The sequence below is a fragment of the Mus caroli genome, chromosome 3 (genome assembly GCF_900094665.2).
Source record: "Mus caroli chromosome 3, CAROLI_EIJ_v1.1, whole genome shotgun sequence".
NCBI classification, from domain to species: domain Eukaryota; kingdom Metazoa; phylum Chordata; class Mammalia; order Rodentia; family Muridae; genus Mus; species Mus caroli.
In genome coordinates this window covers 102,853,600-102,873,477 of record NC_034572.1, presented here as the reverse complement: position 1 = coordinate 102,873,477, position 19,878 = coordinate 102,853,600, and the positions used below count along the sequence as shown (strand labels likewise).

At 43.4% G+C, this 19,878-nt stretch overlaps 1 protein-coding gene across 2 annotated transcripts in view; it reads right to left on the bottom strand.

Annotated features, from left to right (window-relative positions):
- Positions 1–18,177, bottom strand: part of Clcc1 (chloride channel CLIC like 1) — a 25,161-nt gene extending 6,984 nt beyond the window's left edge. The window contains exons 1-7 of one of the 2 annotated variants that reach the window (XM_021157392.1): positions 18,110–18,177; positions 11,934–12,074; positions 11,398–11,499; positions 9,728–9,835; positions 4,957–5,178; positions 4,281–4,421; positions 2,114–2,207 (exon numbers count right to left, since the gene is read on the bottom strand). In XM_021157392.1, coding sequence (XP_021013051.1) covers positions 2,114–2,207; positions 4,281–4,421; positions 4,957–5,178; positions 9,728–9,835; positions 11,398–11,499; positions 11,934–12,062 — 796 coding nt within the window. In that variant the 5' untranslated portion in view covers positions 12,063–12,074; positions 18,110–18,177. Of the gene's footprint in view, positions 1–2,113; positions 2,208–4,280; positions 4,422–4,956; positions 5,179–9,727; positions 9,836–11,397; positions 11,500–11,933; positions 12,075–17,747 lie in introns of both variants that reach the window. The other variant, XM_021157391.2, reaches the window with a different exon arrangement.
- Between the last annotated feature and the right edge of the window lie 1,701 nt (positions 18,178–19,878).

The window sequence follows — 19,878 nt, the reverse complement described above, 5'->3', positions numbered from 1 at the left end:
TATAAGTACACTGCAGCTGTCTTCAGACACTCCAGAAGAGGGCGCCAGATCTCATTACGGATGGTTGTGAGCCACCATGTGGTTGCTGGGATTTGAACCTCGGACCTTCGGAAGAGCAGTCGGGTGATCTTACCCACTGAGCCATCTCACCAGCCCGGTACTTAGTTTTTTACACACACAAATAAACATATAAAACTGAGAAGTGGGAATGAGACCAGGCATAATATCCTGGCTAGATAGCAGTGTTGTAGCTGTGTAAAATGTAACAGGAAGAGACCTATAAATCTCCGATCGTTTCAGCAAAATTCTCTTTAAAAAGTGAGCTCTGGGGGCTGGAGAGATGGCTCAGAGGTTAAGAGCACTGAATGCTCTTTCAGAGGTCCTGAGTTCAAATCCCAGCAACCACATGGTGGCTCACAACCATCTGTAATGAGCTCTGATGCCCTCTTCTGGGGTGTCTGAAGACAGCTACAGTGTACTTACTTAAAATAAATAAATAAATTTTTTTAAAAAGTGAGCTCTGACACATTTTCTTCATTAATTTATTTATTCACTTTATATCCCAATTGCAGCCCAACTCCCTCTTCTCCTTCCCTAACATAATTTTTTTAAAGATTTATTTATGTATGTACACTGTACACTGTAGCTGTACAGATGGTTGTGAGCCTTCATGTGGTTGTTGGGAAATGAATTTTTTAGGACTTCTGCTTGCTCTGGTCAACCCTGCTTGCTTTGGTTGGGCCGCTCGCTCTGGCTTCAAGATTTATTTATTTATTATTATACATAAGTACACTGTAGCTGACTTCAGAAGCTCCAGAAGAGGGCATCAGATCTCATTACGGGTGGTTGTGAGCCACCATGTGGTTGCTGGGATTTGAACTCAGGACCTTCGGAAGAGCAATCAGTGATCTTACCTACTGAGCCATCTTGCCAACCCCATAATTTTTAAAGTAGAATATTCTCTTAATTTTTCTAGAGCAGCTTTATGCATGTTTGGAATCTGGCCTGCACTAGAGGAAGCATCCTGTCTCCTGAAGCCAAGAACCCACGCTGAACTGGGTTAATCTCACAACTTAAAGAAGGGGGCAGGAGGTCTGGAGATGGCTCAGGGGTTAAGAGTGTTGATGCTCTTGCAAAATACCCAGATTCAGTTCCCAGCACCCACATGGGTGCTCACAGTCGTTAACTCCAGTTCCAGGGGATCCAATCGATGCCTTTTCCTGACCTCCTTGGCCACTAGGCACACATGTGGTGCAAAAACATACATGCAAGCAAAATATTCAAACACATTTTTAAAAAATTATCTAAGAAAAAAATGTTGAGTTAATTTTGGGACCTACTTGTAGACTACTGAGAATCTGTTCTGTGTCAGTCATCACAGACTGGTGTTTATATAATGTCTTTGACTATTATGCTGTTCCAGTCTAGATTTTGAGAGTTAGTGGTTAATATTAGAGTTTTTACAAAATCTTAAAGGATAAAAAACAACTTTTCACTTAGGAACAACAACAAAGAAAAAAACTATAAGAAAGCTATAAAGTAATACTTTATGTCAAATCTAAGGAGATTAAAGCTAAAATAGCTATTATTTTATATATACATTCACTTTTAGTAAATTTCTGCTGAAGACCTAGAAAATGCCGTGGGCTAGGTGATGAAAAGGGAGCCTAGGACCCTTCAGTCTAATGCAGTAGACTGAAAACACCACACCACCACACCACGTACACGCGGCTGCTGTCTTTCCTGTGACTGTGGATGAGCTCAGTAAGTCACTACTTTTTACATTTAAGGAAGTAGACTTTACCTGCAGTTGTTCTGTTTATTCTTTGGGGAGGGATCAAAGCTAGGATATTTTAGGAGATGGGCATGCGTGCTAACATGAGCTGCACCCATCCATCCCATTTAACTTGGAGGCAGGCAGGGTCTTGCTATCTCGCTGAGTATGGCTGGAGCCTGTGAGCCTCTGAGTAGCTGGGTCACTGCAATCCCTCTCCCTACCTGCCATACACAGGCGCCCTGTACACATCTCATATTAAAGACTCAGTCACAGGCAGCTTCCTGGGGCATTTCATTTTGTCATTACTGGTCATTTTGTTGTTGGTTTTCACCTTACCCCAGAGACTTCCAGTCCAATCCATCTTCTTAGCACATAAATTGTCGAAAGGCTCCATCCCGGCAATGTTAGCCTGATGCTGAGCAAACGCCATCTGTGGAGCAAAGGGAACATAAATGAAACTGAGGGCAACCGGGCTGGGAATGCACAGCCAACAAAACTTACTCTAGCACTTTCTATATCATTTAGCCAAAAAGACTTTAATGTCTTTTTTGTAAGATTTTGAAACTGTCTCACTGGCTGGCCTGAAACTTGCTATGTAGACCCTGTGTCCTCAAACACAAACCCACAAAGATACCCTGCCTCACAAATGCTGAGATTAAAGACTTGTACCACTATTGTCAGGCCTAAACTTTTTTTGGTTTTTCTTTTTTTTTTTTAAGATTTATTTATTATTATATCTAAGTACACTGTAGCTGTCTTCAGACACACCAGAAGAGGGCATCAGATCTCATTACAGGTGGTTGTGAGCCACCATGTGGTTGCTGGGATTTGAACTCAGGACCTTCAGAAGAGCAGTCAGTGGTCCTAACCGCTGAGCCATCTCTCCAGCCCTTTTTTGGTTTTTTGAAACAGGATTTCTCTACATAACCTTGGCTGTCCTGGAACTCACTCTGTAGATCAGGCTGGCCTGGAACTCAGAAATCTGCCTGCCTCTGCCTCACAAGGGCTGGGATTAAAGGCGTGCGCCACCATGCCTGGCTACAAATGCAGTCTTAATGCAATAAAATGGTTAAAAAACAAACTACAACACTTAATACCATCTTTGCATATAAGTATGATGCAGAAAAACTAATTGTTTTGTAATTTGGGGGGGAGGGGGGTTTCAAGGCAGGGTTTATGTATTGCCCTGGCTGTCCTGGAACTCACTCTGTAAAGCAGGCTGGCCTTGAACTCAGAAATCTGGCTGCCTTTGGCTCCCAAGGGCTGGTATATTAAAGCCATACACCACTTCCACCCAGCATGACTATTTTTGAAAAGGAATTCACATATGGTTCATGTCATGACTGAAAATATTAACAACAATTCAGGATCTTTTATTGTTCATGATAAAATGGTAGTTTGCTCTGGGTGGGTTTAATATAGATGGCTGCTATCAAATAGACTGAAAACCTGCACAAGTATTAAACATGTATAGCTCCTTACACTGAATTAGGTAGTATACATGACCCACAGGTAAGGTGAAGTACCGAGAGGATACACATAGCTTATCTGCAAATGCCACACGATCCCTTTTATCTGTGAAGTGGAGGCCAGACCCAAGCCTCTTTCCCTCTAAGGCAGGTGTACAGCGTTCAGCAAACCACATTCCCAGAGGAACTCACTGAAGTAAGTAGCACTCCACCAGGCAAGTGCTTAATGAGCAAGTGATCTGTTTCAGGGCCACGGAACCCAGAGCAAAGGGGAAAGAAGTGTAACGCCGCCATCGTCCCCGGAATCACTGCTGATCCTCACCCACCCTTGTCAGGAAGACTGAAATTAAGTTTTCCCTTCTGTGATTATACTATTCTGCTACAAGCAGTAATCTTCTTACATTCCTACAATCTTATTCTCATTTTGAAAGATAAGAAAAAAAATCTGGGAAAAAAAAATAGCCCTCAGAAATCAACAGGCTCGGTGTGGTGACTGACGCCTTTAATCCGAGAACATGGGAGGCAGGCAGAGCTTTGAGTTCCAGGCTACCCTGGTCTACATAGGGAGAGTCGCAAAAAAAATAAAAATAATTTAAAATTCAACACTAATTATTCATCAGTAATGTGATTATTAAAAATTTGAAAGTGAGTTTATCTATATCTTAGTTTTCCAGTTTCTCTATGGTGAATATACCCAACTTTTATATTCAAAAAGCCAATCTTTTAGGGATAACATTTTTAATCATGACTCTGGTATCACTTCTAAACAGAGAATAAAAGCTCATTTCCCGAATTATGAGTCTCTAAAATGTGTCCATTTTGCTCTGTGCTAGGCAACAGTAAGCCAGAGATAGAAGTAGAGCTGTGTCTTTTTGCTAGGATCTCTAAATCACCCGTGCTGACAGTACTGACTGACTTCCACTGCTGAGAACCCAACCACAGTCTTCAGCAAATCTGAGGCAAGACTGCTGAGTGGCTAATAGTCTCCGGTTACTCTGAATTTATATTTAATTTTTTAAAAACTTATTTAATACCTTATATAGATATATCCAATTCCATGCTAAACTCAAGAGAAAGCTGATGATGAAAATTCGTTTCATCTGCGTGTACCAGCGAACATAAGTCCACAGCTCTGTAGCCACCAGCGCCACAAGGCAGAGCAGACACAAGAGTACCTTATAAACAGAAATGGGAATCAGAGTCATTGCTAAGTGGTTTTCCCCACCAAACCCCAGCAAAAATCAGTTTGAAAACAAAAAAAAAAAAAAAAAAGGCTAGACTGGGCCAGGGAGATGACAGCTCTCGAGGTTAATGAAGGTGTCATCAGTCCTAACGAGCTGAGTTCAGTCCCAGGACCCACACAGGAGAGAGAGAAACCAAATCCAGCAAGCTGTCCTCTGACCTTCTCTTGAGGCGCGCGCTTGCTCGCTCTCTCTCTCTCTCTCTCTCTCTCTCTCTCTCTCTCTCTCTACCTATCTATCTCTCTCTCTCTCTCTCTCTCTCTCTCTCTCACACACACACACACAGAATAAATGAATACAGCAGTGAAACAGCCCTAAGAGACCCAGCTTCAAATGAAATGACCTATACATTTTACAGCTTTATCATCCCTATAGTAAGGGACTAATAAGCATAGCTTCTTAATTATGTTCATTAATTTTGGAAGTACTTTTTCAAAGGAAGTGTCCTGTCACCCTCATGTCATCTTACCATAAACACATTATATGGATCTACTCCAAAATAATCTTCAAACTGCCACTTCCATGCTTCTGAGTCATGGCACTTAAAATTGATTAAAATGTCACTTAGTGCGTCGTCCAGGGCTCCGGGCTTCCACTCCTCTCCGCCGAGGAACTTTTGAATCTCCAACAGTGTCTGTCTGCTAAGGAGAATCTCGACATCATAGCGCATCTCTACTTTGTTCTCATCAGGCTGCGTCAGTTACCAAGAGACCAACAACAGAGAAAGGATTGTATTATTACACCATTCAATGAAACATCAAGTTTAAAACTGGTTTGGGTCCAGAATGGTGGGGCACATCGGCATCCCCAGCTCTCAGGAGGATGAAAAGAACTTTAAATTCAAGGTTAGCCTTGACCTTATCTCAAAAGATAAAACCACCGTGGAAGCTGATGTAACAAGGTGTAAATAGTTCCAGGTGCCAGCGCCACAGATACCATCCTTCTCCTCAGAGGCTGGCAGGGAAGGCAGATACACGTAAGAAGCATGAGAAATGGTGCAGACACTTCACCGAGGCACAGCTGGCCTCCCTGTGTGAGGTACACAGGGTCTACAAAGCCACTGGAAGTCTGTCCCATGGTCCTACACAAAGCATAGGGTTAGCTCTCTGTGCACCCCTGGTCATAACACTTGTCAACTGATCAATATATCTTTGTTTCTGTTGACACCTAAGTCATAAATATGACGGAACACACCGCCAACCTTCCTATAATGAATGCCTGGATATTTATTTATTTATTTATTTATTTATTTATTTATTTATTTTGGTTTTTCGAGACAGGGTTTCTCTGTATAGCCCTGGCTGTCCTGGAACTCACTTTGTAGACCAGGCTGGCCTCGAACTCAGAAATCCACCTGCCTCTGCCTCCCGAGTGCTGGGATTAAAGGTGTGCGCCACCACGCCCGGCTTTTTCTGGATATTTATATAAATGTGGGGTTTGGGGTTTGGGACTTTTTTTCCTGTAGGGTACATCATAGGCTTCGTGCATGTAGGGACAGTAGGTGGCACTTCACATTTGAGATGTCCCAAATGATGAAATGACTTTAAACAATGGAATCCCTCCCTACCCTGAAGTGTGGCAACCTTAGCACTTAACAGCCACAATAAACTGCAGGGATAAAGACAATGGCTTCAGCATGAGAGCGGAAACAGGCAGCAGTTGGGTTGCCTTGTCCCACCTTACACGAGACCCACAGTACCAAGCAACTCCAACTTGCACATGTACAACAGTGACCACAGAAGCACCTCAGGGATGCTCAGCTGGCAAGGTGCTTGCTCTACGAGGATCAGGACCTGAGGTTAGATACCCAGCAGCACATTACAGCCACGGGGACGGGAGGACCCCTGGGCTGGCTTCTCCTGGCCACTTAGTCTCGAAATGATTGAGGAACACACTCCAAACTGAGCTCCGGCCTCCCCGTGTGTGAACATACATGCATGTACATGTGCATGCACACACACAACCAAAGAAAAAGGAAAACTTTAAGAAATGAGTAATTTAAAAAAAATCACCATGTATTGATCTTGATGGGACAAACTTTAATGAACAGGTTATAAGGAAACTACAAAGAATAAGGACAGACTGAGTCTTTATAATTCAATCTATGAGTTTCCATTTGCTGACACAATTTTCAGATAGCCTAAAATTTACAGTAGGTCAAATAAAAAACATGTTTTAAATTACTGAAAACACAGTTTCCTTGAAATATAAAACATTTACTTCTTTATTAGTGCAAGTTCAACTCAGAGAAATCATTGTAAAAAAAAAACCAACCTGACATTCACTGACAAGTTGACACACAATTTAGATTTGATTTTTTTTTTTTTTTGAGACAGAGTCTTGCTATGAAACCTGTCTTAGGGTTTCTATTCCTGCACAAAATCACGACCAAGAAGCAAGTGGGGGAGGAAAGGGTTTTCAGCTTACACTTCCACACTGCTGCTCACCACCAAAGGAAGTCAGGACAGGAACTCACACAGGGCAGGAACTTGGAGGCATGCTGCTTACTGGCTTGCTTCCCCTGCCTTGCTCAGTTGGCTTTCTTATAGAACCCAGGACCACAAGCCCAGGGATGACACCACCCACAATGGGCTGGGCTCTCCCTCCTTGATCACTAATTGAGAAAATGCCTTACAGCTGGATCTCATGGAGGCATTTCCTCAAGGGAGGCTCCTTTCTCTGTGATAACTCCAGCTAGTGTCAAGTTGACACACAAAACCAGCCAGTACAAAGCCCAAGAAGGCTTCACACTCCTGAGCACAAGGATTATCGGCATGTGGCAGCACACCCAGGTTTTTCAGTCTGGGTGCTTAGTATCCCCCAAAGGTCCATGTGTTAAGAGCTTGGTGCCCATGGTAGCACTATAGGAATGTAGTCCAACTTTTAGGAAGTGGGAGTTAGTGCAAGAAGTTAGCTGACTTAGGGGTACGTCCTTGAAGGGAATCATGGGAGCAGTGCGGCTTTATCCTTCTCTTTGGCTTCTTAGCCATGATGTGAACACATGTGTTTCACCACTTGCTTCCAGCCATGAACATCTATCTGCTATACCTACTAGAGACCAGATCGTCTTAGACTGCGATACCGAAAACCATGAACCAAAACAATTATCTTTTTTCTTTCTCTTTCTTTCTCTTTTTTTCTTTCTTTCTTTCTTTCTTTCTTTCTTTCTTTCTTTCTTTCTTTCCTTTTCTTTCTTTCTTTCTTTCTTTCTTTCTTTCTTTCTTTCTTTCTTCCTTTCTCTCCCTCTCTCTCTGACTGTTGTTTTTGTTTTGGGTTTTTATTTGTTCTCTGTTTCTGAGACAAGATCTCATATATCCTTGACTGGCCTTGAACTTGCTATGTAGCCAAAGATGACTTTGAAATTCTGATCCTCCTACCTCTCACTGAATGCTGGGATTAGAGGGATGCACACCTATGCCTGACTTAAGGAGGGCTAAGGATTAAACCCAAGGCAGACTACCAACTAAGCTACATCTCCAGGTCTTTTTTTTAATATTTTATGAGTACACTGTAATATATATGAGTATGAGTACACTGTAACCGTCTTCAGGCACACCAGAAGAGGGCATCTGTCCCCATTACAGATGGCTGTGGGCCACCATGTGATTGCTGGGAATTGAACTCAGGACCTCTGGAAGAGCATTCGGTGCTCTTAACCTCTGAGCCATCTCTCCAGCCCATCCAGGTGTTTTCTTACTGGTATTTTTTAATTGTGAGAAAAACTGCCTAGTACTACAAATAGGACATTTCCTGTGCTTGCTTTGGCTGCCCGTATACTACAGTGGGAATGGAATGCTAGAGATTAGTATGACCCTGGCAAGAGGATAACATGCAAATTCCATACTTTCCTTGGCTACATGGTACACTGTCTCGAAAGCAAAAATTGGGCTGGAGATGGCTCAGTGGTTAAGACTGCTCTTCTAGAGGTCCTGAGTTCAATTCCCAGCAACCACATGGTGGCTTACAACCATCTGTAATGGAATTGGATGCCCTCTTCTGGTGTGTCTGACAGTAACAGTGTACTCACATACATTAAATAAATAAATATGGAAGGAAGGAAGGAAGGAAGGAAGGAAGGAAGGAAGGACGGACGGACGGACGGACCTACTTCTGGTGGCTGGCCCAGACCAACTAAAAGTCTGCTTCTGCCTCCAATCCCTAGACCAACTCTGGTGGCATAAATAATAAGGAAAAAGACCTTCTACGCTTACAAATGAGCTTTAGACACTTCTCAGCCTTCTAACTGTAAAAGTGAGCTTTGTAAGTATGATGTAAGATGCAAAATTATAAATTTGTATCATGTCTTGATTTCCTAAACTGAAACAGTAATTCTTAAAAAAAAATTATTGGGGGGTGGGGGGCTGGTGAGATGGCTCAGTGGGTAAGAGCACCCGCTGCTCTTCCAAAGGTCCTGAGTTCAAATCCCAGCAACCACATGGTGGCTCACAACCATCCATAACGAGATCTGACTCCCTCTTCTGGAGTGTCGGAAGACAGCTACAGTGTACTTACATATAATAAATAAATAATCTTTAAAAAATTATGGAATGAATGAATGAATAAATAAATAAATAACATATAAGAGCTAGGGTTAGTGCCCAGTGGTAACACTATTGCCTAGCATGTGTAAGGCCCTGGATTTGCTCTGCATCACTACAAAATAGTATAAGGTACTCTAACCACTATAAATAACACATGATGAAGACACGCAATCCCACAAAAGAGAACCTACCACAATAGAGAGACAGACTACTAAAACACCCTTTTCTGTCCTCAAATGATGACTTTACATTTTGTGGCTCTGAAAGTAAGGGAACAGGGAAATGACAAGAACGGTTAGGGCAGGATTATTTCCCCATTACCTCAGTTCCATCAGTGGGCACCATGCAGCTGACTGAGCAAATCCTCAGAGGCCTAGGGAAAATCACAGTGCTCTGGACTGCTTACCTTCTACCAAGCAACACTGTAGTGTCAGGGGGTCCTAAAATCTGGGTCAACAGCCTTTTGGGAAAGCGTGAAGCAGTATTTCCTGTTAAAGCCCGTGAGGTTCTATTACTTCACTTTTTTGGTAGGGATACAGGCTGGGCTGGAACTGGAGATCCTCCTGCCTTGGCATCCTAAGTACTAACTAGGACAACGGGTGTGTATCATCATGCATGGCACACAACTCCTTACACTGTGAGAAACAAGTAATGAAAGTATCTACTACAGTAATTAGAATCTTGTCATCAAATACTTACGAGTCCAAGCTTGCCAGCTTCAATTAAAATCTTATTTAGATATCTCCTGAAAACAGGATTACTTTGACTTTCATAATCTTTCATTTTCTTCTTTTCACAAATATCAACCTGTAATCATACAATAAAGTCAACAGCATCAAAGGCTACCAAGAAAGTCAAGTTCTAGATTGATAATGCCCTTAGAATAAGGAGTTGGTTATTTTTTGTTTGACAAGTGTGGTGGTTTGAATATGCTTGGCCCAGGGAGTGGCACTACTGGGAGGTGTGGCCTTAGTAGAGTAGGTGTGGCCTTGTTGAGGGAATTGTGTCACTGTGGGCATGGGCTTTCAGACCCACCTAGCTGCCTGGAAGATAGTCTTCTGGTTTCTTTTGGAACAAGATATAGAACTCAGCTCCTCCCATGCCATGCCTGCCTGGATGCTGCCATGTTTCCTGCGTTGATGATAATGGACTGAGCCTCTGAACCTGTAAGCCAGCCCCAATTAAATGTTATCCTTTATACAAGTTGCCTTGGTTACAGTGTCTCTTCACAGCAATGGAAACCCTAAGATAACAAGGTTAGGATTTACTGTAAGTATGACTACAGAAAGCTTGACCGGGACACACATGGGCCTCACTTAACCCTCTCCCTGCCTCCCAAGATAGACGCAGCACTTGTCCACTCTGCCCCTTATCCACATCTCTCTCTTCTCTTCACTGCTGTCACTATGATGTCAGCACTGCCTTTCAGTAGTACAATGTCACTCATGGGTATATATATGTAAGTATGCATGCATGTATGTGCATATTTATATTTATAACCACCCTTCACAAGAACTACTACAACCTTTAATAAGCCAATTTACTCAACTGCTCATCCCTTATGTTATCAACAGTGCAACAGTATGACAGGTGATAACAATCAAGATAAAATCTATTCCTTGCCCCAGCAGCAGTGGCACATGCCTTTAATCCCAGCACTCGGGAGGCAGAGGCAGGCAGATTTCTGAGTTCGAGGCCAGCCTGGTCTACAGAGTGAGTTCCAGGATAGTCAGAGCTATACAGAGAAGCCCTGTCTCGAAAAAACAGAAAAACAAAACCAAAAATATCTATTCCTTGTACCAACAAGTTTATAATCTCAAAACTATGTTATTACAAAAATACTAAGTACTATTTGAAAAAACAAGATGCAACTAAATATTATACTAATAAAATATATACTTGTAGAGTACATAGAAACATTACAAATATAAAAATTAGCAAAGACACATAAACAAGTAAGTGTGATGACAGACCATGGCCAGAGCACCGTGGGGAGGTGATCCCACATGGCTGTTTATCATCTCAGTCAGGGTTCCATCGGTGTGATGACACACCGTGACCAGAGCACCGTGGGGAGGTGATCCCACATGGCTGTTCATCATCTCAGTCAGGGTTCCATCGGTGTGATGACACACCGTGACCAGAGCACCGTGGGAAGGTGATCCCACATGGCTGCTCATCACTGAGGGACGGCACTAAGTGGAGCCCTATCGGCTTGCCTGTAGCCTGATCTTATGGAGACATTTTCTCAATTGAGGTTCCCTTCTCTCAAACTACTTCAGTTTATCTCAAGTTGACATTAAACTAGCCAGCACAGTAACTTAACATAAATAATATCTAATTTGTGAATGGGAAAAAAAAAATGAAACCTTGTGAGTTAAAGAATCCAGTTTGTGCAAACAGTCTGACAGTTCCTCGGCTTCCGACAAGTCAGGGCTCACTTCCTTCTTCTCTGATGTACCAGACCTCACCTAAATCAAAGCAGAGACTTTATTCTTTACGCTTCAGTTGTAAAGGCAGGCTCCAGGGAATAAAGACTAAAACTCTATCATCTTATGACTTGGCTTCCTAAATTCTTTACTTGCATTAAACCACCAAAGAGTAAGTCTCAACGACACAGTCTAAAAACCAAAACTAAACCGGCTTTCTCCTCGATGGGCTTAGAGTCAAATTCAAACAGAATTAACCAGATGGATGTGCGGGCTTGTCTAGCATCTCAAGACCCAGCATGGAAGAAAAAGAAAAACGTACTCTGCATGACAGCTAATCAATCGTTTGTGACTCTCACAGCTCTGCATAAACAGCAAAACTGCACTATTCCCCTCACAACAGATAAGGTTTTATCAGTGCAAAAATAAGTAACAACAACAACAACAACAAAAAAAAAAAACCCAGACGCAAATACCTGAGATTTCCTCATGGTTCCTGAAGCTGCGTCATAGTTAAGCATATCTGTTGGGTCAATCCAGTCGTCATCATGAGCATAACCAGTTATCAGCAACAGACATTCACAAAGGAGCAACCGACACAGCATCCTGAATAAGGCCTAAACATAAAAAGCAATGAAATACAATTTTTAAATAACTGTCTTTATTATTGTAATTGTAATACAATTGTAGTAAAAACTACTTCCTTCTAGAGCTAACACTTTCTGAATAAAAGACAAAAAAAAATGTACGTAAGGGCTGGAAAGATGGCTCAGAGGTTAAGAGCACCAGCTGCTCTTCCAGAGGTTCTGAGTTCAGTTCCCAGCAAGCACATGGGATCTGATGTCCTCTTCTGGTCTCCAGGCAAACATGCAGGTAGAATGGCAGAATACTGTATACATAAGTAACTCTTAGAAAAAGAAAAAGAAAAAAAAATGCACATAAAAGTCAAACAAAACCACCCAGTAAAATGGCTGCAGGTATAGCACAGTTAAAAGAGAACTTTGCTGGCAAGTACAAAGCCCTGGGTTCAATTCCAGCCCCTCCAATAATCCATGTAAAGATGGGAGGAGAGAACTACTGTGTGGCTTTCAGGAGTCCCACCTGGGGTTCAATAAAGATATAGAAACATCTGTATAGTATAAAGCTACTGGCCTGTTTGCTAGGGCAGCCATCAGCTAGCCTCCTAGCTAAGGGACTTCTCTGCCATTGTGTCTCTCCAGGTGGCTCTCACTGCCCTGCCTCCCTTCTCTGTTCCCCTTCATGTGTCTGTCCTGCCTGGCTTCTGTCCCACCCGGCTTCTCTCCTCCTCCCCAGTCTGCCTGGCTGTTCTGCCCCAGGCCCTAGCTCTTTATTTACAAAACATTGCATTCCTTATTTGTCCAGTCTGAACCAATCACCAGCAGAGCAATGCCCTGTCCCTCTCTCTTCCTTACCTTTTGGCATTGTGGGCTACAGGATCTTTACCGTGGCTGCTTGCTTTCTAACATGATAATCCCTGAGAAGTATCTCTTGGGCAGTGAGAAACAAGCATTTACATGTAGAAGGCAGGTGATGGGCCGTAGAAATGACCAAACCAAATGTCCGGCCAGCACTTGGCTCTGCCAACACAGCAATTAGCAAAGGAAAATACAGGGGCATACCCACATAGCCACCTGATACAATGTGTGTGGGAGTGGGGGTAAGTTACCTCAACAGGGAACAAAGCTGTCCTTAGTGCCCCCCATGCACATCACACACACCCATACAAAATAATAATAATAAAAAGTCAATGAAATAGATTTATATACACACATACATGTATGTGTGTGTCTGTGTAGTATATGCCTTAGAGCACAATACAATTTGCTAGAAAACAAATATTTCTTTTTAAATTTATAGTATATGTGTATGTATGCGTGTTTGTAGGGTATGTGTTGAGGTCAAAGGTCATTATCAGGTATCCTCTACCGCTTTCCCACTTCATTATTGAGACAAGATCACTCACTGACCCCAGCACACATCAGTTCAGTCTCTAGCCACTGAGCTCAGGAATCCTCTCCCTCCAACCCTCTGACCCAGAGTGTGAGTTTCAGGCATGTGCCATTGAGCCCGGCTTTTTAAATGAATTCTGCAATATCTAGACTCAGATTCTCATGTTTGAGCAGCAAGTACTTTACCAACTGAACCACCTTCCCAGTCACTTTAACCAGACCTACCTCACCAATTAAAAAAACCATTTATGGGCTGGTCAGAGGGAGACACACATTTACCACAGCACACATGTGGAGGTCCCAGGACAACCTATAGCAGTTGGCTTTCTCCTTCACCATGTGGGCTCTGGGATCTGAAATCAGCTCTCTTAAGCTTATCAACAAGAGCACTTGCCAGTTGAGCCATCTTGCCAACCCTTCTTTAATTTTTGAAACAAATAATTTTAAAAGATATGAACGCTAAAAGAAGTGTCTAAAGCAGTGTCTCGTTGGCTAAGAGCACTTGCTACTCTTCCAGAGGACCTGAGTTCAGTTCTCAGCATCCACACGGGGTGGCTCGGAAGTGCCCATAACTTCAACTTCAGGGGGTCCAAGCTTCTCTTTTAGATTCTGTAGGCACTCACATGCACATTCTCTTCCAGGGAGCCAGGAAGGCTCACAAGCCTGAGGAAGCCCCTCTCTAAAGCTATAAAAGTGGTAAACGATTGCTGGGGGGAGGGACTCATCAGAGACATAGCTTCCTCTAAGTGTCTCACCCATGGTACTGTGTGCCTTTTCCTTCTATACATACATACAGTTGCCCCAGTCGGTCACCCAGTCGGTCACCATAAGGAGCCCCAATAAAGCCATCAAGCTAGACTTGGATGGAACTGTTTCTCTGGCCTGTCATTTACCTTTTTATCTGAAGGGAATAAAAATAGAATTGCCAAGGGGCTGGAGAGAGAGACAGCTCAGCAGTTAAGAGCACTAGCTGTTCTTCCAGAGGTCCTGAGTTCAATTCCCAGAAACCACACGGTGGCTCAGAAGATTGGGATCTAATGCCCTCTTCTGGCATGCAGACAGAGCACTCATACATAATAAAAAAAAAACAAAAAACAAAAAACCTGTCTTGCCCGGGCCCAGAAAGTCATTCAACAAAAGCCGAGAAGAGAGGCCTCAGGAGAAACCAACCAGGCTATACCTTCCGCTGGCTCTTCTTGGCCTCTTACAAAACTGTCAGAAAACTAGTCTGTCATTTACACTACCCAGTTTAAGATACTTTGTTACGGCAGTCCTAGAAAACTCAATAGATTTCTTTAGACACAAAAAACTAGAGGTCTATAACCCACAGTCTCCTCTTATGATATATAAACCCCTATGCAGAACAAGGGTACACAAGAGTAGCTAAAACAGTGATGATCAGGAATCGATCAAAAATAGTAATATGCTGACTAGCTGATACTTCTAACGTTTATGCTTAAAAACAGAAAACCTAAATACTAACTGATGTGTTTATAAAAAGATAAAGAGATGTCAGATATGTTCATGGGCATGTGGTAAGGTGGGGGTGGTAAGGTGTGGGAAGGGAGTATCTTGGTGGGCCCATGCCAAGGCATCCCTTCCCTGAGGAACCAGCCACACGGTATAGCATAGAACAGAATTTAATCAGGGCATGGGGAGGGGAGTTAAGTAGAAGCAGAGAAAGGCAGAGAGAGGGAGAGAGTAGAGAAGCAGAGGCTGGCCATGGCCATGAGCACATGGAGAGAGGGGGGAAGGGAATGTGGAAGGGAGAGGGGATGGGAAGAGCCCAAGAGGGCAAGAAAGAAGCAAGAGAACAAGAGAGGGAGGATGGGAGGCAAGCAGCCCCTTTTATTGTCAGGTCTACCTGGCTGTGGGGCGGAGCATACCTGACTGTTGCCAGGTAACTGTGGGGCGGAGCTTTGACAGAATGCTAACATTAACGTCATCTCATACTCTGGAGACAGAAAAATTGAATAACTATGTGATTAAAAATAAAGATATGAAATAGAGCCTTAGAAGAACTACATACTGAAGAAAGTGGAGGCTTAACTAGAGCTGCCGGCAAGCAAGAAAGAAAAAACAAAAAAACAAAAACAGCAAAGGGAAGACATCAGGGAAGCGGTCGGTCGTAGAGACCGCTCTTCCAGAGGACCCAGCACCCACACAGCAGTTCAGACCTGGCTGTAACTCCAGGGCATCTGACTACCATTTCTGCCCTCTGTAGGCCCAGCACACACAGTGCACAGACATACATACAGGTAAAAGACCCATACATTTTTTTAAAGAAAAAAAATTTTAAGGAAAAAAAAAAAAAAACCAAAGACACAAAGGAGGGGCTTGGCTGAAAAAAACAAGTATTGGTCATATTCAATATGTCAAAGACATTCAGTAAAGCCCAAGGAAAGGTCACTTGATGAGTTAATTCAATAACCATTTACTAAAAGAGTAATAGGGAAAGGACCAGTATTAATGAGTGAAGAAGTAATTAATAGCATATAAAAACTGAAATAAGGGCTGGAGAGATGGCTCAGCGGTTAAGAGCACTGGCTGCTCTTCCAAAGGTCATGAGTTCAATTCCCAGCAACCACATGGTGGCTCACAACCATCTGTAATTGGATCTAATGTCCTCTTCTGGTGTATCTGAAGACAGCAACAGTATACTCATAAAATATTTTTAAAAAATGAAATAAAAGCTTCAGAAACGGTATCCTGTATCCCTTTCATGGGCATGGCATACTTCTTCATCAACAGAACGAGTGAGAAGGAAGACAAATTTTCTCAGATAAAAACAGGGGTTTAGGGTGAAGGTAATGGACGTTTAGAAAACAAAAGCAGAGGGCATTACTTATGGAGGCTGACAGCCTGCCAAGTACCACTCAAAAGTCACACCATGGGCAGCCACATGACTTTCTCCAATAGTGACCAGCAGGTGCAGAGTTAACCAAGACTACAGAATGAATAAAATGATGGAAGGCAAAAAAAAAAAAAAAAAGGGGGGGGGGGGGGGGGTGGGCAGAGTTAGATTCCACACCAGAATGAGNACCAGCAGGTGCAGAGTTAACCAAGACTACAGAAAAAAAAAAATGATGGAAGGAAAAAAAAAAAAAAAAAAAGGGGGGGGTGGGGTGGGCAGAGTTAGATTCCACACCAGAATGAGCTGGGAAGTCAAAAAGAGGGGGAGAGAGGGCTATGGAAGAAACCAAAACCAGAATCAAATGGAAATTCAAGCCTTCCTGTCAGAGTCCCGTGGTCATCTAAGACTAGAACTCTTTGAAAACAACAAAACTTAGAACGGATCCCATACTTCCTCCAAAGTTGCAATCTAGACCTGCTTCGAGCTTATTTTAAAAACAAGTCTCTGAGATAGGGACAGCCAGTGCTACATAAATAGACTGACTCGGAAAAACAAAAACATCACAAAAAACTTCCTATGTTGCCTCAGTTTATGAAAAAACCTGCGTTACTCTATGACTTGTCAGTGGACACCAGTTAGTTTGTATCATTTTCTCTGCCTCAACTACAACACATGCACCCCAGTGCGCACAATAATAGTATATAAAAAAAAAAACACTCATACAATAATAGAGGACATTTTGTTACTGAAACATATGCTCCTTTAATCCTTACAAAAACTCTTGGAAAGGGTACCACTGTCTCAATCCTAGAAAAACCGGGTAACTTGCCCAAGGCCTCTGAGCTCTGAGAGGTTCCTTGGAGGTTAGGGTTCAAAAGCGGGTGAGGAAACTGCTGGGTCTTATCACACAGGTGGGAAAACCAGAAGAGGGGCTTCTCACAGGGGCGGCCTCTGGCTTAGCTCTTAAGATGTGCAGGCTGATTGACAGCCACGAAATGGAAACCCTCAAGAAAGTCACTGATTTCAAAAAATCAGAGGTCTAACCAACCAGCCAAGCAGGACTAACCGGGTTAAGGAAAGTCAAATTCTCTGTTATCTTAGAAGCGGGAAGTCGCTATTTAGCTCACGCGTGTTCTTGTCCTTTTCTGGAGCTTGAGGTTGTTTTTTCTGTTTGTTTGCTTGTTTTTCGAAACGAGGTTTCTCGGTGTATCCTGGAAACGCTGTAGACTAGGCAGGCCTCGAACTCAGAGATCCGCCTGCCTTTGCCTCCGGAGTGCTGGGATTAAAGGGTGCCCACCGCCCACCAGACAATTTTCATTTCCAATATGTGCCCAGACAACGCTGAGAAGAGCACTTTTATAATCAGTATCATGGAGAAAACCTGACGTTTTGCACCTAATTATAAACCCACAGACTTACAGCATCAACTAACTTAATATACCCAAATTAAATTTGGAGTTTCATACCATTACTCCAACAAATCCAATATATATATAATTTTTTGGCCGTCAGTATTTGTTGCAGATTCTGCCAAGGTTTCAGATAACACAAGCAAGGATGCTCTTGCCCCAGGCTGGGCCGCTCAGTATATTCGCAGGGTTAGCCGAGGCAGGGGAATGACTGGCGGGCGCTGTCTACCCGCGTAGGACGGAACAGGGAATCGCCACGGGCCCAGGCCCCGGCGCCTCTCACGCTGCCGCGCCGCCTCCCACGCAGACCCGCGGGCCGCCCCGACACACCGAAGAGCGCCCACTCACGTCGGGAGTCCTCCCTGCTCTTTCAGAGGGACCCGGGCCAGCCCGGCCGCGGAAGACGCCGAGCCACCTACCTCAAACACGGTGCACTCGGGCTGGAGTCCCGAGCCGACTCATCGACTCACTCGGCCCGCAGCTGTGCGGCCTTCCCGCGCGCGTCGCTGATTGGCTGCGCCGCGGGGGCGGAGGCGGGGACGGGGCCAGGCCTCGCTCCTCTGCTCTGAAGTAAGGGCTTTTCAATTACCCAACCACCAGTTCAGTTCAGACGGGTGTGGCTAAAGGAGCCAAGTATGTCAAAATAAGTAAGTACGTAAATAAATAAATAAAGTAGATGCAATAAAACCAAATCTACTTCGAACATAGCTTTCTAAGTGGAAGATAATGGTTAACTAGTACTATATATAATGAGGCAGGCAAATAGGAGTTTGGACGTAAGGTTTGTTTTGTGTTTATCTTCAACTTCTGGCTTTGCAGTTTCCAAAGTGTCCAAAGAGGAACCCCACCCCAGAAATGAATACAAAAATTAACTGGCAATGAGACACTGTTAGTATTTAATTTGGTATTCTTGGGTATACATACATCGTTTACAACTTTTTAAGATTTGTAGTCGTTTTGGATTTATTTCATATGTATTGAGTGCTTTGCTTCATATAGTATGTGTTCCACGTGCGTGTCTAGTACGCACAGAGGTCAGAAGAGGGGGTTGGATCCCCCTAGATAGGAAGTCCCGGATAATTGTGGCACCAACACTTATTTTATTTTTAATTCTGATTGTGTTTCTGCATATGAATGCAGTTGCCAGCAGAGGTCAGAGCTATCTCATCAGGTACCTGAGATGCCGAGTTATAGGTGATCGTGAGCCACAAAACTCAGGTGCTGGAAACCGAACCTGAGTTCTTTTAACAGCTAAGCCACTTCTCCAGCCCCATGCTACTGTGGCTAGTAGCCTTTCAGATGTAGATGATAAGATCCTACTGCTGTAGAAACCATGTATGTACAGAAGTCAAGATGGAACTGGACTGAATGCTTACTCTGGGAGGTTAGCTTTCATAACACTAGAGGATGCCTTATGGAAGAAGTCACCAACAGTCTTGCCCTGCTGTGACTTTGTGTGTTACCCGACTGCCCTCCCAGGCAAGATGTACCCACATTTGCAATAGTGGCAAACTGTTAAGTGGGTAGCCATCTTCTTTCCAGCTTGATTTGAGGCCCACTCCATAGGAGGGGATCCATGTCCGGCACAGTAGACCTGATCAAATCTGTGTCTGGGAGGTCAATGCCCTAGGGGGGAAGCTACTGTTCTTTTGCTGACTAAATGTATCATACATATCAAACAGCCTTCCAAATATTTATGTTTACCCAAACATTAGTACTGCCTTCAGCTTTGGGCAAAGAAGCGTCATTTTGCAGTAGTAGTGTTTAATACAGAGACTCATAACTGCTCAAAGTACTGAGAATAAGTGACTTGAATGCTCAGCCCTAAATGAAACATCTAACTCTCTCCTTCCAAAACTCAAAGAACATCACTTGGTGGGTTGTGGGGTGGGGGTGGTAAGGGTAGAATCTGAGCCAGAGGAAGGGTAGAAAGGTAGGCGTGTTGTGGACTCTTGTCTCCCTGGCACGACATGAACTCACTAGTAGCTAAGAACTGTTACAAGTCAGTATCTGTCTTGACGTTGTGAACATGGGACAGGGCTCATGAGGTCCCACTTTTCCCTGAGGGGCTATGGGCAGTTAATGATTGCTTGAGGAGAGGATGTATTTTCTTCAATGGTATAGTAACTGATTAAGTTGCCAATCTATACTGTAAATAACTTTTCACCTTTGCTCACGTAACCATCCC